Genomic DNA, 22,937 nt, shown 5'->3' on the forward strand with positions numbered 1-22,937 from the left:
CTTGCTTTTCTGCCCCCGTTACCTCGTTGTGCTTGCTTTTCTGCCCCCGTTCCCTCGTTGTGCTTGCTTTTCTGCCCCCTGTTCCCTCGTTGTGCTTGCTTGGCTGCCCCCGTTCCCTCGTTGTGCTTGCTTTTCTGCCCCCTGTTCCCTTGTGGTGCTTGCTTTTCTGCCCCCCGTTCCCTCGTTGTGCTTGCTTTTCTGCCACCTCGTTCCCTCGTGCTTGCTTTTCAGCCCCGTTCCCTCGGTGTGTGTGTGTGGCTCTGTGTGTGTGTGTGTGTGTGTGTGTGTGTGTGTGTGCGTGTGTGTGTGTGTGTGTGTGTGTGTGTGTGTGTGGCTCTGTGTGTGTGGCTCTGTGTGTGTGGCTCTGTCTGTGTGTGTGTGTCTGTGTGTGTGGGGGGCTCTGTCTGTGTGTGTGGGGGGCTCTGTCTGTGTGGGGGGGGCTCTGTCTGTGTGTGGGGGGCTCTGTGTGTGTGTGGGGGGCTCTGTGTGTGTGGGGGGGCTCTGTGTGTGTGGGGGGGCTCTGTGTGTGTGGGGGGTGCTCTGTGTGTGTGGGGGGGCTCTGTGTGTGTGTGTGGGGGGCTCTGTGTGTGTGTGTGGGGGGGCTCTGTGTGTGTGTGTGGGGGGGGCTCTGTGTGTGTGGGGGGGCTCTGTGTGTGTGTGTGGGGGCTCTGTCTGTGTGTGTGTGTGTGGCTCTGTCTGTGTGTGTGTGTGGCTCTGTCTGTGTGTGTGTGTGGCTCTGTCTGTGTGTGTGTGTGGCTCTGTCTGTGTGTCTGTGTGGCTCTGTCTGTGTGTCTGTGTGGCTCTGTCTGTGTGTGTGTTTGTGTGGCTCTGTCTGTGTGTGGCTCTGTCTGTGTGTGTGTGTGGCTGTGTGTGTGTGGCTGTGTGTGTGTGTGTGTGGATCTCTGTATGTGTGTGTGTGGATCTCTCTGTGTGTTTGTTTATGTGTGTGTGTGTGGCTCTGTGTGTGTGGCTCTGTGTGTGTGGCTCTCTGTGTGGGGCTCCGTGTGCGTGCGTGGGGCTCTGTGTGTGTGTGTAGCTCTGTGTGTGTGGGGGGCTCTGTGTGTGGGGGGGCTCTGTCTGTCTCTGTGTGTGGCTCTGTGTGTATGTGTGGCTCTGTGTGTATGTGTGGCTGTGTGTGTGTGTGGCTCTGTGTGTATGTGTGGCTGTGTGTGTGTGTCTCTCTGTCTGTGTGTGGGTGTGTGTGTGTGTGTGTCTCTGTCTGTGTGTCGCTGTGTGTGTGTCTCTGTCTGTGTGTGTGTCTCTGTGTGGATCTGTCTGTGTGGTGCTCGGTGTGTGTGTGTGGCTCGGTGTGTGTGTGTGTCTGTGTGTCTGTGTGTCTGTGTGTCTGTGTGTCTGTGTGTCTGTGTGTCTGTGTGTCTGTGTGTCTGTGTGTCTGTGTGTCTGTGTGTCTGTGTGTGTCTGTGTGTGTCTGTGTGTGTCTGTGTGTGTCTGTGTGTGTCTGTGTGTGTCTGTGTGTGTCTGTGTGTGTCTGTGTGTGTCTGTGTGTGTCTGTGTGTGTCTGTGTGTGTCTGTGTGTCTGTGTGTCTGTGTGTCTGTGTGTCTGTGTGTGGCTCTGTAAATGTAAATGTGTTGGACTTGTAAAGCGCACGGCTGCCCGTAAGCGTCCCGGCGCTGGAGACCGCTGGGGAACCCGTCCTGGCTTTCCCTGTGAGATGGTCCCTTCTGGGTATCTCCAAGGTGAAACCAGGCATGCCGGGCGTCTGTGGGGGGCCGTTGTAGAGTTGAGGCAAGCTTAATGCCCAGAGTTGCCGAGTGTGATCCCTGGTTAGAGTAAAGTGAGCAACAACGGTCCTTGACACGAAAAAATAACTATTAGAATAATTATAGGCTACAGTCTGCGCTATAATGAACATGAAGTCCAGCCGGACTTCGCAATTTATTTGATAATGAAATAAGTCAAAATTAAACAAACCAACAGTTAAGCAGTGGGACACAGTCCTGTATCCACAAGACTAGACAAACAATACACAGTACAGATAACTAGAAATATTCAGGCATTTGGAAAATGAAGGCGCAAAAAGGAAACATGTCAATCTGTTTGCTTCACATATGTAGAAAAAACATGACTTTGGCACAAGGTTTGTTGACTGGTGTTTAGACTACATAATTAGTCAACGGCGTTTCGATCCAGTTAGGATTATGGATCATCATCAGGACATTCAATGCTTGCCTGAATTTAAAAACCTCTGGGGTGGTGCGGGCGGGAACCGGGTCGTGTGGGGAACCAGGGATAGTAGGGCTGCCAGATATTGAAGCCTATGGGTGAGTGGTGGAATCCCCGATGGTTGAAGGGTAGTAAAACCGGGGGGCAATACCTCACAGTGAATTATGGGTTCCCGAACTTCGCCGAGGGCTGTTGAATTAAGGCGCAGCTTCGCAATGGGCTGTGGAGTATGGTGCAGTTAGGCAGGTGTGGAGGCAGGTCTGCCGGTGCGATCGTGCCCCGTAGATGTTGTCGGAAGTTCCACCGTGAACTGAAGGAGCCTTATTACAGGTCTACACCGCGTGCAGCTGGTTTCCGAATTCGGCAACCTAAATGGTGCCTCGGCCCCTCAATTAGTCAGTTGAACTGCTAATCAATACGGTTCCCTGCTTCCACACCTGCTTAACTGCACCATACTCCACAGCCCATTGCGAAGCTGCGTCTTAATTCAACAGCCCTCGGTATTGTTTGTCTAGCCTTGTGGATACAGGACTGAGTCCCACTGCTTAACTGTTGGTTTGTTTAATTTTGACTTATTTCATTATCAAATAAATTGCGAAGTCCGGCTGGACTTCATGTTCATTATAGCGCAGACTGTAGCCTATAATTATTCTAATAGTTATTTTTTCGTGTCAAGGACCGTTGTTGTTCACTTTGATTGATACCCCAGGTCCTTGCTTACCTAGTGGGTTCCCTTGTCTCTTGGTAATAATACCCTGGTTAGAGTAGGCACCGAGACGAGAATTGTCGAGTCCGCTGACCCTGGTCCACGACCCTGCCGCGTCGGGAATTGAACCCTGGTCCCGGGCCGTTCTCTGCTTCCGGGTCTGCCGCCTCTAACCAGTGAGCCACACCACTCCACCTGTCTGGCTCTGTGTGTGTGTGTGCGCGTGGCTGTGTGTGTGTATGTGGCTGTGTGTGTGTGTGTGTGTGTGTGGCTCTGTGTGTGTGTGTGTGTGGCTGTGTGTGTGTGTGTGTGTGTGTGTGTGTGTGTGGCTCTGTCTGTGTGTGTGGGCTCTGTCTGTGGGGGGAGGGGGGCTGTGTGTGTGTGGGGGGGCTCTGTGTGTGTGTGGGGGGCTCTGTCTGTGTGTGGGGGGGCTCTTTCTGTTTGTCTGTGTGGCTCTGTATGTGTGTCTGTGTGGCTCTGTCTGTGTGTGTTTGTGTGGCTCTGTCTGTGAGTGGCTCTGTCTGTGTGTGTGTGTGTGGCTCTGTGTGTGTGTGTGGCTGTGTGTGGCTGTGTGTGTGTGTGGATCTCTGTGTGTGCGTGTGTGTGTGTTTGGGGATCTGTGTGTGTGTGGATCTCTGTGTGTGTGTTTATGCGTGTGCGTGTGGCTCTGTGTGTGGCTCTCTGTGTGGGGCTCTGTGTGTGTGTGTGCGTGGGGCTCTGTGTGTGTGTAGCTCTATCTGTGTGTGTGTGGCTGTGTGTGTGGGGGGGGCTCTGTGTGTGGGGAGGCTCTGTCTGTGTGTGTGTGGGGGGCTTGGTCTGTGTCTGTGTGTGTGTGTGGCTCTGTGTGTGTGTGTGTCTGTGTGTGTGTCTGTCTGTGTGTCTGTCTGTGTGTGTGTGTGTCTGTCTGTCTGTGTGTGTGTCTGTCTGTATGTGTGTGTGTGTGGCTCTGTCTGTGTGTGTGTGTGTGGCTCTGTCTGTGTGTGTGTGTGTGGCTCTGTCTGTGTGTGTGTGTGTGTGTGGCTCTGTCTGTGTGTGTGTGTGGCTCTGTCTGTGTGTGGCTCTGTCTGTGTGTGTGTGTGGCTCTGTCTGTGTGTGTGTGTGTGGCTCTGTCTGTGTGTGTGTGGCTCTGTCTGTGTGTGTGTGGCTCTGTCTGTGTGTGTGTGGCTCTGTGTGTGGCTCTGTCTGAGCGGGTGTGGCTCTGTCTGTGCGGGTGTGGCTCTGTCTGTGCGGGTGTGGCTCTGTCTGTGTGTGTGTGGCTCTGTCTGTGTGTGTGTGGCTCTGTGTGTGTGTGTCTCTCTGTCTCTGTGTGTGTGTGTGTGGCTCTGTGTGTGGCTCTGTCTGTCTTTGTGTGTGTGTGTGTGTGTGTGTGGCTCTGTCTGTGTGTGTGGCTCTGTCTGTGTGTGTGTGTGTGTGTCTCTGTGTGTGTGGCTCTGTGTCCGCAATACTCTCTACTACTCTCTAATGCTCACCTATTGCCATTGTAAATGACAATACCATTTATTTATGTTTAAAAAAAAAGGAAAAAGGAATAAAATGCCATTTGCAATGCCAATAGCTCTAACTTTAATAAAACTGCGACCATTGCATTGTAAATGCTTGTTAACCTTTCCACCTGTATGTGCCTGCATCGCAACCTGCCCTTGTAAAACCCAGTCTGCAAGGAAAAGATGGGTGCTGGTGCAGTCAGCCAAGTGAAGAGGCAGGGGCTAAGGGGTGAAAGAACAACAAAGCCTCATTAACAAGTAAACGGTCTTTCAAAGACCTGTGAAGTACTCTGGTGCGGCTGTGTGTATGCCCAGGAAGCAGTCTGCCCGGGCTGACACCTCTTAACCCTCTAAGGAGGGAGAGACACCAGATGGTTGGGGGTGTGATTCTGTTGATGTGAATGACAAAATGTACTAGTATTTTCCCCGTTTTTATATATAAATACAGATAAAGGAAAACTTGTTTTCCGTCTGTATTTATATGTAAAAATCCGTTTAAACAGAAAACCGGGAGCCCTAATTACAACTCTAATTGTACCAGTGAATTGAGCAGGATATATTTAAAAAGTCCAAAAATGTAATTTATATTTAAGTTCTAGACAGAGATAACATTTATTATACTTAATATTTTACCCCAATGCTATCCTACAGAGCAGCCAATCATTAAACAGTAAAAATAGCTTTTAGAGTCTTTTCACTGGAAGGAAATGTTAACATTAAACCTTTACATGTCCTTCTTTTAAATACCATGCACCCTTCCTTATTGGCAGTAAGGCCTACTTCAAAGTAATTTATCAGTATTCATAAGGACGGTTTAGGCCTTTCAAAAGGAGATATTTGATAGGCCGCATTTGCAGTTTAAAAACTGCACAGTCATGATACAATGGTGAGCCTGTATATATGCTTTACAGTGCCACTACTGTGGATGGGGCAATGGGTCCTGCAGTCTACTGGTAACATATCATTTGCGGGCACTGGGCACAAATTTGTACCATATACTAAGGACTTCTAGGGAAATTTAATAAGCTAATCAGGTATTTATTAATTTTACCAGGTTGAAAGGAGAAGCACACTCACTTTACCTCTGCTTGGCAGGGGCAAAGTGCACAGAGTTCTATAACCAACAAAAATAGGGTTTAGAAAAAATGGAAAACAAACCAGGGTGATCCTGCAGAAAGGGCACATTTACAACACCATCTCTCTTTTTGTGAGTCTCTTTTTCCCTTCCATAATTTCTTTTCATCACTTAAACTTTTGTGGGTCTTGTTTTCTTCTTCTTAGGCATCTCTTTTAGTGGATCTTTCTTTTGTCTATTAATGTTTGTATTTCGTGGCTATTGCTCTATTTGTATGCCTCTGTTTAACATTTCTCTGTGTCTTCTCAAGCATTCTTAGTTTCGGTGGCTACTATGGTTTAGCTAGTTTTCTCTTTACTATTCTTCGCTATATCAGGGTAGTTACCGCCTTACATGGATTGCTTTCCCCTCAACATATATAAAGACACCTGGAGAATTATAATTCAAGAAAAATTAAACATCTACCACTAGGTTTTTATGTCAAACCAACTCTCCAGTAACCTCTTTAAACTACATAGTACACTATTTCCTACAAAACATTCCCACCATGTCTATAATCCTACAGCCCACTAAAGAGCAAGCTTTACAATTATGCTCATGAATAAGGCTTCATTTCTATAAATATTTGTCAGCACCATTGCAATCTTGAATAAACCGAAGACACTCTGCTCAAATTGCATATGGGACTATGTAGCAGCAAGTTCTCTTTAGGTTTAACAGTAAAATGGACAACATTGAGGAAGGTAATTGTTTGGTAGCTGTCCAGCTAAAAACAAATCAATCAAAAACAGAGCTAACATGTTACCTTAGATGGTTATTAGAAAACATAATATAATAGCCATTGCTGGAATCCATTTTACGGTTGCCTGCCACCTGATTTAAAAGAAACATCTAGACTCTGGAAGTCATTAAAATATCACATTAATGGAGGAACACCCAGCTTTGCATTTGTGGATAGTCACCAGGTGGTGACCTGCCATTTCTTGTCATGGTCTTTACCCATGTGATGGAGGACAACTAGAGAAAACTGGAACAAATATACCTCTTGGCTACCCTTCTCACCACCCTCCTTCGGACCACAGATTTCCCAGTAGATCAACAATATCTTGCTTTTGATTCATATGTGATAGATTACACATAACAGCAAGTAACACTTTTTAAGTTTAATTGGCAGCAGGTGTCCCCAAAGGTTAAGCATGGCAGGTGAATATCAAATCACCACAACCAGTTGTTCAAATCTATAATAATGCTAGAAAAATCAAGAAGCGTCCTGTGAAAACTATTTGTTCTAAATAGAACACTTCTTATTTATGTGAGTTAGTAGAGCCACACATCCAACTTTAGTGTCCAGTCTAAGGACAATCACTTTCTGTATAATTCTCACAGGAAATTGCTTTCGATGTCAGCCTCCCACTCCTCTAGTATCTCCCAGAATTAGAAAAGCAACCTCTCCCCTTATGAGCAGACACATTCTTCTGGAAAGAGACCATTCTAGTACACGGAGGGCGAAAGGAAATAGCCAATTACTCCTTTCTCATCATTTAGCTGTATGCGCTGTTGCAGGGATTCCGCTCAGGAACAGAACTATGGTTGGGACCACAGAACATCAGTATGTAGGGACTGAGTCACCAAACCACCTCAGTGTCTATAAACCAGAGTCCAACCACCTATAGTGCCTCACTTGCCCTTTTAACCTTTCCGGAGAGACAAGTTACTGGGCACCCCAGAACACAACACTTTCAACCCTCTCAGAGATCTTGGTAATAGGACACACCCTTTCGCTCTCACTTGTACCTGTCTGCAATAAGATAAGAAAGAGACGCGAAGGAAGTTTACAATGTCTTTTTGAACTATTGTGCTTTAAGATGCAATAATTGTGCCACAATTTGAAAATAAATACATATCAATAATATCATCAGCATGGTTAAAAAAACAAGAAAAGCCCTGTCATGTTCAAGCTGACAGATCTGCCGAACACCTCCCGTACTACTGAAGTTAGTACTTATATATTATAGAACTCCGGGTTTAGTGGCAGACCCCTTACCTTAGCATACATAGGTGGATGTTCTACATCTCAACTAACGCAGCATTCTCGTTTCAGGACCTTTGTTCTGTGTGTGTGTTTTCAGAACCCCTGTCCTCAGTTATATGACAAGATATATGTATTCAAAAACAGCAGCTGCATTCCTTTATTATGTCTAGGTGCTAGTGTCTGACCAGAGAGAATAACAAGGGGCAATGTTGTTTGATCTTGCCTAGGTCGTTCAGACTGAATCCCAGGAAAAGAATAAAATACAAAAACGTGCTGGTTGCGTGTGAAAATACAATGCGGCACAAAGGCAAGCAAGTATTATGTGCAAAACCAAAGCAGCCTACAATGTGCATGATTAGGCTCATTTAGGGAAAACGACAATAGGCTATGTGAGAAACACACAATAGTGCTTACCCAAGACTTATTGTGAGCGGGGTGCTTTAGCTGCATGAAACAACTCAAATAAGCAATGTAGTTAAAGGAGTAAATACTGCATGCTGCAAACCTAGTTTATTAAAAAAGAAAAAATACCTAATCATCACCCAAAAATATAAATAAATAAAGCAAATAAAGGAGAGAAAGTGGAAAGAAATGAAATTCAATAAGCATCAATCAGCATGGGATTCTATTGAACTCAATGCAATCTATGAAAAAGTAAAACATGGCCTTTTCAGTGGAACCTGGCAAACATAAGCCATACTTCAAGTTAAGGTGTCAGAGAGGCTTAGTAGGTTAGGAATAGTGAATACAAGTTATAAAGCTCAGGATGTCCTTCTCCCCCCAATGTTCATGTGAGGAGCGCCACAGAAGGTCAAAAAAGCTACTCGGATTGCCTCCCTGAAGAATAGAGAAGAAACATTTGAAAGAGCCTTTAAGGTGGACATTCTAGGCACGGCCCTACATTGTCAGTTCTTTCGTGGGGGTTATGAGCTTTACACACTTCTGTGGGCCAAACCATCAAGCCAAGCATAATTAGGACTCCACAGACCCTTATAGCGATGTTGGTAGTTTGTGGTTGATAGGTTTTTAAAGACTCAAAAAGCCACACCCAGGACCTGTTGCTAGCAGAGTTCAGGGAGCAGAGATCGTCTGATCAATGCAGGGTGTTCCACCTGATGTCAGAGTTCTTCTGAAGTACTGAAAATGTAATTCCGGAAATTCCCTGTTGACATTTTCTTGAACCCGCATGTTATGCAAGGAGCGGCAGAGAAGACATCATTAGCTCCTCTGGCATATGACCAGGCATGATCCATCAGTAAATAGGCTCTCCTGCTTCCAGAAGTGTACGAAAAAGTCTACGGCTTAATCCTTAGTGTTCACATCCTACTTGTACAAGAGTCGTACTCGGTTGCGGATATCTCCAAATACGGAGGTCAAGTTCAAAGCTTTCCATATCTGCTACAGTAAATGGCTCCAGTTAGGACACTATAAAGGGCAGAGATGTGTTTCCATTGTTGCAACGTTTTAAAATACTCCCCACCAAAAAAATTATTTTTCTCCTTCCTTGGCAAAACTACAATGAAACATTCGTTTTTGACCCCAGTTTAGTTTGATTTACAAACATGAGATGAATGTGGTACAGCCAGTCAAACCCTTCAAAAACTATTTAAAAATTCATGGGTGATGCATCAGAACTTGCTAGCACAGAGACATACACTCATAACTGATTCCTGACTAAACGCAGATTACTTCACTTGAGACAGAGCAGTATTTTCCAAGGAATTGCAACTGGAAACCCATCTGAAAACAGAATGCCAGCACAAGAGGTCCTTCAAATTAGCTATAATTTTAGGTCTTGCCTACAGACACCTTTTGTCTGTTTATGAAAGATCTATTGTGGACCATACCAAAACCCGTCCAGTGGGCTCAGAGCCACCCCAATAAAAACCATTGATCGGCTTTATTGTAACATTTGTATTCAATGGCTGGATTTCATCTTCTTGAGTTTGTCCTTCCCCTAAAGCTTGGCTTCTTTTTGCTAACCTTTTGACTGGCAGACTTTTATCCTTCCACTGCTCACATTTAGGGAATTATGCATTTCTTTTTCATTAAGCACTCCATGAGAGTGCATCTATTTTCTTGCTATCTCTCTTGTGCTGCTTATCCGTTTTAGAATACTCGCTCCCCATGTTACTTTCCCTTTCCACCCACACATTTGTTGCTCCACTACGACAGGTGATCCTTGAAAGAGATGTTTTAATTTGACTTTTTTTGGAGGGCCAAGTACCTGCCATTTGCAGTCGGGCAGCTTTGCATTGCAAAAAGTGCTTTTCCATACCTGTGTAGCATGGTGAACTACGGCAATACAGACGGCCGTCATGCCGAGGAGATGCAGGGCCGTCCTGACTGTTAAGTGATGATCTGGCTGAAAAAGAGGTAGTAACAACTGAAAAGTTTAAATCCACGCTTCGCTGGGGAATGCTTTCCTGGTGACTGAGTTGAGAACTTTTCCTAAGAAAAGCTGCATCTGAAGGGGCCCAAGGTGGGACTTAACTGTGTTGATGGTGAACCCTAGATCGTGCACGAGGTCTCTGGTGGTTTGGGTATCTGTGAACCATTGTTGTTTGCTTGTGCACTTGATCAACCAGTAGTCAAGTAAGGGAACACGTGGGTGCCTCCAAGCCTGAGATGACTGGCTACCATGGCAAGACATTTTGTGAACACCCTGGCAACCATGATGACACCGAAGGGCAACACATTGAATTGAAAATACTGGCCTCTTACCATAAACCGAAGGTACCAGCAGTGTCCAGGGTGGATTAGACTGCAGAAATACTCGTCCATCAAGTGGAGTGCGGTCATGAAGTCACCTCGCTACAGTAGAGGGATGACATCCTGAAGCGTGACCATGTGGAAGTCTCAGACAGGATGTATTTGTCGAGAGGACTAATGTCAAGTATAGGCCTCACTGTCCTGTCCTTCTGAGAAATAGGAAAGTATAGGGAATACACCAGTTTGCCGTGCTGGTGTGGCGGCATAGGCTTTACTGTTTCCTTACAAATTAGTGCCTCTATTTTCACCTGAAGGAGGCTCTGGTGTTCAGGGGAGAGGGTGTATTTGTGGGGAGGGATATTTGGTGGGGTTGCAGTGAGTTCCAGGCAGTAAAACTACCTGATGATAGAGATGGCTCACTAATCAGAGGTGATTTAGTCCCACTGTGAAAGAAACCCAAGTAGTCTTCCCCAGACAGGTGAATGGTGAAGGGAGAGTGATTCACAGTTCAGCAGGGTGGCTCCCTTAGCCGCACCCCCTGTACCTCTTAACCCTATAGGCTCCCCTGGAGTAGCCCCTTGTAGGGGTCTGTTTTTCCTGACACTAAGAGACAGATGCTTCGAGGGCAGTAGCTTTGCACCACCTCTGAAATGGGACCTGTGAAAGACCCCAGAGAGAAGGCATTTGGAGAGCGTTTGATCAACCTGCGACCCGAAGAAGTCCCCCCATCAAAAGGCAGGTTGAGGAGATACTGTTCAAGGGACGTGCAGCCAAGCATGTTGCCTAATAAGTACACTTGAATTTATGCCCCACGCTACACTATCCGCTGCATTTAGGGCACACCAAAAAATGGTGTTTGAGATGACCTTGCCCTATAAAACAAGCTTGTGGCCACTTTTTTTATACTGATCTGGGAAATGCTGGAGAAGCTCCTCCATCTCGTCCCAATGGGCTCGATCATATCTGGAGAGCGGTACAATGGAGCTGGCGATTCTCCAGTGAATCATACATTGGTCAACAATCTGCTTGCCAACCGCATTAATCTTTCTGCTCTCTTTATCCGACAGAGAGGCATCACCAGTGCCCTGGACATTCAAGTGTTTGCATGCTCTATGAATCACTAAAGAGTCTGGTGGGATTTGGCCCTGGATGTACGGTGGGTCGGATGGTGAAGAAAGAAAGATAGATAGATAGATAGATAGATAGATAGATAGATAGATAGATAGATAGATAGATAGATTTTTTTTTAACAAATCAACCCTTTTGGTGGCTAACTTGGTCTTCACAGGTTGTTTGAATGTCTCAGCAGTTTTAAGCATGCCTTTCGGTCTGGGAAGGAACTGCGGTGAGTGGTGGACAACGTTTTCACAAAGAAGTCCTCATCTTTCAGGACTTTGTGCAACTGTACCTGGTGATAAGTGGCAGTCTTGTGAATAACCTTGTGATAGGAGGTAGTATCTTCAGAAGGGGATGGTTTACCAGGGTTGAGGTCTGGGTCTGAGTCCCCAGGTAGGTCGGCGAAACATTTGTCCCACGGGTTGTCCCTAGGCTTCAAAACAACCGGAGCTTATAGGGATCTAGGGTGTATGAGGGGCTCCAACCTCTATATGAAGAATGTGGTAAACCATCTGGTGAATGAGGCGGAGGGAATCCCTGTGGTGGTGGTGAAGTGAGAAGGGGGAGAGGAGGAGGACAAAATTGTAGAGGACCAGTGGCCTGTTGTGGTGCTTCTTTGAGGGGGATGCTCAGCTTGTGTTTGGTATTGGGGCGGAAGTGGAGGGATGTTGTACTCAAGGTCAACGTCTTGCAGTGTGGATGTACCTTCTGAACCTGTGGCTCCTCTGTCTCGGACTCTGAGTGGGAGCTCAACTCTGGGCTGAAGTGACCTGCTCATCTGAGGGTCCAAGGTCTGGTTACTCCATTGACATCACAGTTCCTGAAGAGGTCGGGATTTCGTCCTCCTACTGCTGCAACATGGTGCATCAAGCAAGTTGGCGCTCTCATCAGTACCGCAGGGTCTTTGAGCGGAAGATGACAGGCCGAGCAGGAGGCTTCGTCATGCTCCAAGGACAAATGTTTGCAGACTTGATGGTGTTCTGTCCAGGGGTGTTTCATATGACAGAATGGACAGTACTGGAAAGGAGATCTTTCCATTAAGGAGTCTGTATTCTCAAAGTGGAAGAAAGAGTGGATTACCCTGGGAGGGACACAGGCCCGTGAAGGGACGTAGAGTATAACCCAATCGCTGAGTCTGACGAAGGTCGCTACGACAAAGAAAAACATACCACAATTGATGAACTTTTTAACCAGCAGGAGTGGAAGAATCAAAAGCGCCTGATGACGAAGACCATGAGGTGTTGATCCAGATCCCAGGGGTTAAATGTCCGAACCAGATGACATTAGAAAAGTAATCTTACAATGGAGACAATGCACATGTGTATTACCAATCATAGCAGTATTCACCATACCTAGTGGCTTGAAAGACTTAAAGAAAACAAGTTGCACACATCCGATCCAAAAACTAGATGGCAGGAGTATGCAGAGCACATGTATCTACAGCTACAAATGCCAAAAACATTAGGTTACGCTATCACAGTGTATGACCTCACCCTAGGATGCCACTTAGATGGCTACTGTAAAGCAGTCCCTCTGGTTTTGGGCTAAAATGGCATGGACTCGGGCCACAATGCATGGAAAGGTGCAGGGAGCAAAACTATGCCTGCATGTTTAACAGGATTTCAGGATATCAGACTGTTAGGAGAGACCAAAGCCACAGGGATGAGAGTATGGCAGGTGTGCCCACTGAAGCGCACGGAAGGATTTTAAAGCACATGCAAGTCAGTGAATAAATGAATAAATGTTGTGTGCCTGTGCAGCTATATTAAGAGGGGAAGCAAGATGGAGTACTTTTTGGATGAAGCAAAGAGGAGCATTTCCTCGTGTCCCACATACAGCCAGATGTAGCGGTCATATATAATCAGGATTTTAAATTCTCAGAATGTTATTAGATTGGCTTGAGCATCGATACTTTTAGATTTAAAGTATGCTGTCTGCACGTAAAGCATAAAAGGATGCATGTGTGCATGTATGTTCTGAAGTCTTCCACTATGCAAACAGCCAAATGTTTTTGCCAGTGCTTGTACAACTAGTCTTGATTCTGTGTTAATCTTTCTCCATCCATCAGCACCTCTGGCAGATCCAAGCCTTGAGAGCAGCTTATTCTATTTAAAAGTGATCCAAGGACACTTCACAGTGAGTGTTACAGTAAGCTCTGAACATCTGGATATAGGGGTTGTAGAAAATGGGGCAAAAGTCGTTAAAACAGACTGTCTTGCTTCCATCCATAAAGGAGGCTCCTCACAGATGTAATTTAATTACCAATCTAACTTACGAGATTTTCGATTGTATGACATTTACAATGCATTATTTGGATCCAGAACTGGAAATAAATAGCGCCAGTCTCAGTGGCCTCAAGTCTGTGCTACCATTGGGGTCTCTTTTCTGCACCCTTTATCTTTCCCATCTCAATTATCCCCATTCTTATTCTACATCTGGGTGTAGTGCTCTAGCAGATTTACTTCCACTTACTTTATCTCAATTTGGTGCTGTACAGGAGGAAATGTATGTTCTCTTGCCTCATGGCGGGTGGGTGACTTAGTGCTGTTGTGCCAGTGATCTCTAAAGTTGCTGCGCCAGGAGCGCAGGAAAGCACAGGGACTGGAGGAAGGAAGGAAAGAAAGAAAGAGGAAGGAGACAAAGGATACAGAGGGTGATAGGTAAGTAGATCAGGAGGGTGCAGACGGGGGAAGGAGGCTGGAAGAAGCTGAGCCTGGGGGAGAGAGAATGTAAATAAGGAAACCTGATTTTGGAGGTTGTTTTTAATGGGGGCAAGTGGGTTGCGATGGCAAAATTTCCCACCTGAGCAGGAATCCATGGTTAACTTGGATTACAAGTAGGCGTATGACTGTACTGTTAACTTAACCGTGAAGCAAAACAACAATTGCAAGCCTTGTCACTGTGTTGTAAAATCACAACTAATGGATCTTATCTTAAATCTGCAATACCTGGGAAAGGACGAGCTAGAAAAATGATTAAACAAATATTCTTAACATTTATCAAAAGCCCAACTCAGTAGTCAAGTCAGATTTTTTATCAGAAAGTGAACATTTCCCTGCCTGAAGCTCGTGGAAGATAGTTACAATTAATTTGGCTATGGGCAGGTGGTTTTGTTCTGCTGGCAGGAAGACCAGTTTGGGAACATAATTTACTTCAAAGGGGCCTTTGCCTGTCACAAGCAAATGCTAGACGACATCTGGAAAGTCCCCAGCTTTTGTCCTCCCAGTCAAGCCCCAAAGTCAGGCATCTCATCTAGTTAGGCAAACCAAACCAGTTATACCAACTTTATAATTCACTCTCTTCTTAAGCACTTACACACCACAACATCTTCAGCTAGGTGGCTACATGGTGCCCATATTCAGATTTTACCTTCAACTCTTCTTCCGGGGGTTTCAATTCAATTGGGGGATTTAACGATTTCAAACTTGCCTGTTAAACAAAAACAGGTTAATCACTCTCTAACAGATCTAGTACAATGACAATGCAAAGAAACACAATAAACCAATATATTTACAGTGACCAATTTACAATGATAGGCGCTCGGCACCATCAGCGCCCAGTCCTCCACATAGTTTATGTTGTATCTGAATAGCATCATGTTCTAGTTTGTTTCCCTTCCTCCTGTATTTTATACTGGCTTACAGAGTGCAGAGGTTGTTCTCTCCATTACAACTCAAATACGATAAAAATGTGCTTCACTATAGAAAACGCACGTTTAATTGCCACATGCAAACTATGTTTGAATCTCATGTTTATCACTGTGGTGAAAATAAAATTTCAATAAAACTACTTTTGGAATAAAATGATAAAACACAATTTTTTCAATCACTCATCATCAATTAACTTTATTCGATCTTAAAGAATAAGAACATAAAAGCATGGTGCGTCATAAAATACATATTCAATAATGCTTTACAATTACAATAAGTTTAAAAGCAGATACATACAAATAAAAGCCATAGGTAGGAACAGAAGCTAAAAAAACCTCTGTTAATACATACTAAATTCATAATATAATCTCCTAGTTGTTAAAGCCACACAAGTAGGATGCAAGAGAAAAGCAAACATAAGGTTCCGGGACCATTTGTAAAAAAGTCAGAGCTGGGCGGCATTGTTCGAAGTAATATTTCCACAATAGGGGAAAGATATACTTTTTCGTTGGTACATATAGAATTAACCAAAAAATATATAGTGCAAATCTGATTGAAGGGATGTACCATCGCATGGACAAGCTGGCAGTTCATTAATTGAATACCCACCAGCGGGAAATCTTAGCATGCATGGGATAAGATTCACCCTGAAACGCACCAGTACATATCGATGTCAGATGTTTGTCACAAAAGCCAGATATAATTTTGCTTCATCCGGAATAACAGGAAGCCCCCAAGTAAATTGCTACTGTGGGTTTGATACAATTTTGTGCATATCTTTTGTTTTCCCTGTGCAAACTGTAGCGAGATTTAATTTCAGCTTTAGAAATTGACTGGCAATCGAGTGGATCAATATATAAGGATCCAAGGCCCGATATTGACAGTGTTTCTTTGACATATTGGAGCCATGGGACCTTATGTGCCTGCTCAAGAGTTATACAGTCCCTAATTATATTTTGAGCTAGTCCGATCGTGTCCCTCCGCCAAATTGAATACCATAGTAAAACCGGGGCAAGGGATATCAAATCTGAAATATATGGAGCGTTCAATTCTTGATGGATATTAAAATGTGAACAGCTTTTGGGAAGGGATAATACTTTCTTATAAAATCCATCTTGTAACTGTTGTAATGCATCAGCCTTCGTTATGCTCCAAATCCCTGCCCCATATGCAGCTGATGCAATCATTTTTGCAGAATATATCTTTTTGATTGGTTCCAGTGGCTAAGGGCCCGATGTAGGTAGCCCTTTACCGATCGGAATCGGCCGAAAATACCGATTTTCGGCCGTTTCCGATCGGTAAAGGGCTATGGAGATGTAGGGGCCCATTTTCGGTAATTTTACCGAATCGTTATCATTACCGAATCGGTAATATGTACCGATTCGGTAATGATAACGATTCGGTAAAATTACCGAAAATGCAATGTAGGTAGCCTATGTTCCATCAGCACATGGCTTACAGAATCGGTATTTTACCATGGAATACAAATCCATGGTAAAAAACCGATTCCTGTGTACATGCACATCTGTGCATGTACACATGTGCCATGTGACAGACAGACGTGCCCTTAGGGCATGTCTGTGTGCACATTGCACACATGCCCGTTTTGGGGGTACTAGAGGGTGTCAAAGTGACACCCCCTGCACCCTTGTGAATTCTTTATTTACCGATTCGGTAAATACCGATTCGGTAATGCCTAATCATTCCTATGGGCTTCAAAGCCCATAGGAATGAATGGGCATTACCGATTCGGTATTTACCGAATCGGTAATTAAAGAATTGTTAAGGATTCGGTAACGAATCCAGATGTTGGGACCTACATCCCATTTACCGATTTTGAAATACCGAATCGGTAAAATTCGGTATTTCAAAATCGGTAAATGGGATTTACCTACATCGGGGCCTTAGTACCTAATTTTTTAGTGATGGAAAACATGTCCATGATGCTCTTTTCTAATGCATCACATCTATTCCTTATCATGTTGGACCATGTTCCCGAGCTATTAAGCAGAACACCCAAATATAAAAAAGTCTTTGTGATTTCAACCCTACGAGAAGCAATATAAAAGGAGGTTGTTCTTCTTGGTCGTTTCCCCATAACTAGAATGTAGGTTTTAGCTTTGTTAACCTGGAGGTCCAACAACAAAGCCATATAGAACACATAATTATCAACGAGCCCTTGCAACGCTAAACCAGTCCTAGCTATCAATTCGGCGTCATCTGCATATAGCAATATGGTAATATGTTTTTTATTTATCAAGGGAACATCAGTTACATCAGTTACAGATTGATCCACTGCTGTTTCTACGCCGTTAGTATAAAGGGAAAACAAACATGGGACCAGGACACACCCCTGCCTGACACCCCTAAGAATAGGGAATGACCTGGTACATTCCCCCTGGCTGCCATATCGGACACACGCAGAGGATTGGGAATATAATTGACATATAAAAAATATTATACTTTCATCCACACCCATGTCCTTCATAACACTCTATAGCTTACTATGTGAGACACAGGTGAATGCTGCCGAGAGGTCCAAAAAGCCATAAAAATATTTCCTTCCTTGGCTTGGGTATACTTAGTTGCAATTAAATTTAGATTTAAACACTGGTCTAAAGTTCCCATCCTTTCTTTAAAACCATATTGTACCAGTATTAGTGTATTTTTATCAGTAGCCCAATCCTCTAGTCTATTTAATAACAGACAGCCCATTAATTTGACTGTACCATCCAAAAGTGAGATGCGCCTATACTCCACCCTATGCCAATTTACTACACCCTATGCCACTTTACTCCACCCTATGCCAGTGTGTCAAAAAGTGGAGTGTCATAGATCGAGTACAGCGGAGTGCCGTGGAGTGGCGAAGTGTAGAATGGAGAGGCAGTGAGTGGCAGAGTGGGGTGGCATAGAGTGGAGTGGAATGTTGTAGAGTGTAAACTTGGAGTAGTGTTGTGGAGTAGTGTCAGAGTGGAGTATAGCTGAGTGGCGTAGAGTGGAGTAAAATGGCGTGGAATGGAGTAGAGTTGAGTAAATTGGCAAGAAGTGAAATGGTCTAGAGTGACGCAGAGTGGAGTAGAGTGTTGCAGAGTGAAATAGAGTAGTGTTGTGGGATAGTGTTAGACAGTGCTTACTTTAAGCCGGAGGTTTTCAGTGCTTGGCACTGGCACTTAACTGTCAACACCAGTGTTTGTGACAGCCTGCCATACGGTGGCACTGTCCGGCTAATTTAGAGATGACTACAACAACAGTTAACTGTTAATTGAATATACATTAAAAACTACTATTACCTGCCACCCAAGCCGTTCTTATAGCATTGGGCGCCTGGAATAGTCCTAATTGTCACACTTGTAGGTGTGTAGGAGTGTGATGGTTAGTAGTTGTGTTGTTACTATCATTGGCAGCATGGCAGGGGCAATGTGTGCTGCAAGCTGCAGTGGCCTCCTGACAAGAGCCCCGGCACTTATTTGTTTCACAAACCAAGCACTGGTGTCAGAGTGGAGTATTGTAAAGTGTTGTACAGTGAGTACAGCGGAGTGTCGCAGAGTAAAGTGTCATGGAGTGGAGTAAAGTGGCGTAGAGTGGACTAAAGCGGTGTCGAGTGGAGTTGAGTGGCATATTGTAGAGTGGAATATTGTAGAGTGGCATGGAGCAGGATAGAGTGGAGTGTCGTAAATTTTGTGTTCGGAATGGGAGAATGGAAGAGTTATTTAGAGGAGCTGGAGTCAGATCCCATATAGTTCCTGCCCTTTGGTTTCCCCTGCCTAAAGAAAAAGGCTGCAGTTGCTGCTGACACTGTGTGGATGTCGACAACTGGTTACATCTAGTTTGCCTTTGGAGCGATGTACTCGAAAAATGTCCCCCTTATGTTCTGTCTGGTGGAAGTCCTCATTAAAAGTGTGGTTTATAGGCCTGCAGTGTCCTCATGGCTTTCGTTGTTTCATTTTCCTTTTTCATTGCTTCTATCGAGTTCTCTACCCCTGTGCTGAAGAGGTGCCTGCTATTAGTGGTACATCAACGATGCTGTATTGCACTTCTGGTTTAAAACCAGAGCTATGCAACCACACATGCCTTCTTAGGACCGTGCCTGTTGCCAACTGTCTGCTAGCTTTATCCGCTGTATTTAATGGAGACTCGAGACAGGAACTGGCAATGTTTTTCCCTTCTTCACCCAGGTTCCTCGCCCTCTTTTGGTATTCTTCTGGGACTTGAAATATAAGGGCCTTTATGTCCACCCAGCGCGTCTCTATTCAGCAGGACGTAATAACTGGCTATTCTCCTAGTGTGGCTGCTGTTCCTTGAATTTTCCTACTGCCTCTAACCCAGTGCTTTCCAAATGTTTCATAACCACAACACAATTTTTAGAACAACGTTATTGACCCACCAAGCGTTAACCCCTTGCATGCTTATGACAAGCTCAGCTCATCATGAGGCACAGTGGGGCTGTGCTCATGACGAGCTGAGCTCGTCATAACTGCCGCGGACGGCCACGCAGGGATAATTCCCTGCCTGTGCGGGCGTTCTAAAGGAGTGGGCGGAGTCGTGGCGAACGCAGCTCGTCATGAGCACAGCTCCACTGTGCAGCATGACGAGCTGGGCTTGTCACGAGCACCACGATGCCGCGCCCATCCCCCCCCCCCTTCCCTGCACTCCAGGGGAATTAGCCCCACGTGGAAGGAGTTAATGGATGTGAGAAAGGGCTGTTTTTTAATGTAATAACATACATGCTTTCAAAATGCTGTGAATAACCAAAGAAACATACTCTTTACCATAAGAGCGCCATTGTTTGCAAATGACAAAACCATGAACAGGCCTTCGATATTTCTTTATCGGACTGTGAGCAAGACATTGAATTGGCCATAAAAGTGGCAAATGGTGAACTGCACTGAAGTTGGAAAACTTTTCAGAGTGGATGCCGGCCTGTGGATTTATTGACTAAAATCACAAAGCTTCTGAAAAATCCTGGTGCGGACACCAGTGATTTTAGCAAATTGGAAAAAACCCTTTTGCAGCAGAGAATAGGGTAAGGCCTCCCATCCATTTTCTTTGCTGAAACGAAGCCCATTGTTGCATTTCTAGGATATATCTATATATAGGTCTAGGGCCTACCTTAGGAGTGATATTGATAGATAGACAGATAGTATTGGCCTGGCAAAAGGTTTACTTTGGCAGGTTGAAATGCCAGTTTAAGAACTGAACACATAGGCTCTGCAATGGCAGGCCTGAAACATGGCTAGATGGCAACTTAAGTGGGTGGCACAATCAGTGCTGCAGCCCCACAATTAGCAGCTAATTTACAGGCCTTGGGCACAATTAGTGCACTTTACTAGTGACTTACAAGTAAATAAAAACTGCCAATTGGGTATAAGCCAACATTCCCATGATTAAAGGACAGAGCACATGCCCTTTAGCACTGGTTAGCAGAGGTAAAGTGCTTAGAGTTCTAAGGCCAGCAAAAACAAAGTCAGACAAAGTGGAGGAGGTATGTAAAACGTTGGGGGAGGGGGAAGACCACCCTAAGGCTATCAGGTCTAGAGTAAAGATCTCGCCCGGTATTCTTTGAGGCACCCAACAGGATTGAACCTCTGATGAAGTGAATTAAAAGGGCAGCCTTGGTGAAAGGATCTGAATAGTCACCCACCATTTTGGACACGTCTGGACACATGCACACAATCTACTCATATATCCAAGATCCTTATTGGCTGGAGCCACGACTGCCACAGATCCTACAGAAATTGGGTGAACAGCAAAAGTCACTAAATACACCAGAGCTCAACGCTCTGGTAACTAAGGCATAGAGTAGACCAGCTTAGCTTCAGAGGCAATGTGTAACATACTTATGCAGTATTTAAACAGTAATAATGTCAAAACATGGCACGGAAATGTTTTGAAAAATCGGGAATACTTAAATAAATGAAACCAAAATGGTAAAAAGACAGCAAGGGGAAACGAAGACCTAGATTTTTCAAGTTTTAAGTAGAAACAGCGTCAAGAAGCACAAAGTGCCAATAATACTCAATGGCTGCGGTAGAACAGATCAGAGGTGCAATTTGATGCTGAATGTAATGGAGTGTAGGTCGGATACACTAACCAGGTGTATCCTAGTCAAAGATTTTACCTTTTTACTTCAGTCCTTCAAGTCCTAATCCAAGACAGGTGCACATTTCTAAAGCCCACAGTACTCAGGAGAAGCACTTAGAGAGCAACAGGGTGACAGACCGAGGTCACAAGAGGCTCCAGTCCAGGTCTAGTTGAGGAAAAGGCCTTGTGTTGCTTGTTCTGTCCCTGTCGTTTTAAAAGGAGGTCTCCCTTATGACCCTTGGAGTCTACGTCTTTGTCCAGGGTACAAGAGGGAGAGCACGTCCAGTCTTCTAGGCCCTTCTAAGGTCTTAAACAGCAGGTTCAATCCTTTTATGATCTTCCACAGGTCCAGGAGTGGGTGCCTGGAGAAGCCACATTTATGACTGGCACTAGCTAGTGAGGGAGAATGACCCCTGAAGACACCCTAAACAGTGAGGTAAAGGTTTCCAGGGCTAACTCTACCTACCTTGGCAATTTTAAAGTGGGAAACTAAAACAGGACTATGTGAGTTGGAGAAGGGGGGGTGAGTAGTGTATTATGGTAACACTAGCGTCCTACTGAGGAGATGCGTAGAGTACAAGGTACTATCCACACCTGGAAGCGATCATCAACCAATCTCTATTTTGATCAACACTAGCAGCATGATGAATGAGGAACATCGATCTGTAGGCAGCATGCTTAGCTTAGATAACGAACTACCCTGAATCAAACGTATCAAATGGGGCCTATAAGCCGGGCAAAGTATATGAAATGGAAGCAGAACACCGGCATAAATGGCCCTCAGAGCAGCTGGACCGAAACTATGACCCTACTACTCAATGCTTTTATTCCAGGAAAGCAATCCATTTACAATAACAAATACAGGCAAAGGGGGCAATTTAATTACACGGACAACCAAATCCTCATCCAGTGTAAAAAGAGATGCAGATTGGCAGAATCAAAGCACAGGAAGGAAAACTCCATTCAAACAGAAAAAGATCTGAAGATAGCTAAGAAAACACACAAAAAACTGTGTGGCAACTGAAACAAACCAACATAGAGGAAAAATGGAGACACATCTACACATTGCTAGCTCCCAATAAATGCAAGGAATTTTTGAGTTATGTCAATGATCTAAATGGTGCTCATCACGCCCATAATGCTGTCCCAGCCAACAAATGGGCTGCTCAGGCCACCAACCTATACTTCGATTAGAAAGTGCCCATGGTAAGCAATGTCACATACTTCCAACATGAAGAGAGTAATGCGAACAAATTCAATCTAACAGAAAGGGAAACACTAACTATCCTCCAGGGGATTAGGAAGGATGGTGCCCCAGGGCCCAACGGGTTGCATGGTTATATCTTTAAGGAAGACCTTGAATACTGGGCACCCCATATCCAAACTTTATTTAGCCATTCCTATAACATTTCAATGGTTCCGGACTCTTGGAAAGGCTCCATCCTACATCCCATTCATAAAAAGGGAGACGCCGCTGATACAGGAAATTACAGACTAATTGCATTACTGGACGTGGAAGGAAAGGCCTTTGCAAAAATGCTCCTGAAAGAGCTAGAGTCGTGGATCTCGAAAAACCAAGTAATCCCACATTATCAGACTGGCTTTCGACCTAATTCTTCTACCATGGACAACGCCATTTCACTTTCATATCTGGCAACGAAGGCAGCCGGGTCCACCACCCCTCTACTATATGCTTGCTTTGTGGACTACAGTGCCGCCGATGGAGTTGATGGAGTTGATCAAAACATCCTGTGGGCAAAACTGGCCAAGTGGGGAATACCAGGGAAACTGCTGGCGGCGATACTAGCACTCTACACCGGCACGTGGGTGTGTGTTAAGCTTACTAGCACACGCGCAACTCCCAAGCTCCTCACAAACAGGGGGTTAAAACAGGGC

General features: G+C 44.8%; 1 protein-coding gene across 4 annotated transcripts in view; it reads right to left on the bottom strand.

The window, feature by feature from the left end:
• Positions 1 to 22,937, bottom strand: part of LOC144782007 (transmembrane protein 87A-like) — a 416,501-nt gene that overhangs the window by 277,054 nt on the left and 116,510 nt on the right. For all 4 annotated transcript variants that reach the window (XM_078661114.1, XM_078661113.1, XM_078661112.1 and 1 more), the window contains exon 5: positions 14,680 to 14,739. In XM_078661114.1, coding sequence (XP_078517240.1) covers positions 14,680 to 14,739 — 60 coding nt within the window. The remainder of the gene's footprint in view (positions 1 to 14,679; positions 14,740 to 22,937) is intronic.

The sequence above is a fragment of the Lissotriton helveticus genome, chromosome 9, assembly GCF_964261635.1.
Source record: "Lissotriton helveticus chromosome 9, aLisHel1.1, whole genome shotgun sequence".
Taxonomy (NCBI): Eukaryota; Metazoa; Chordata; class Amphibia; order Caudata; family Salamandridae; genus Lissotriton; species Lissotriton helveticus.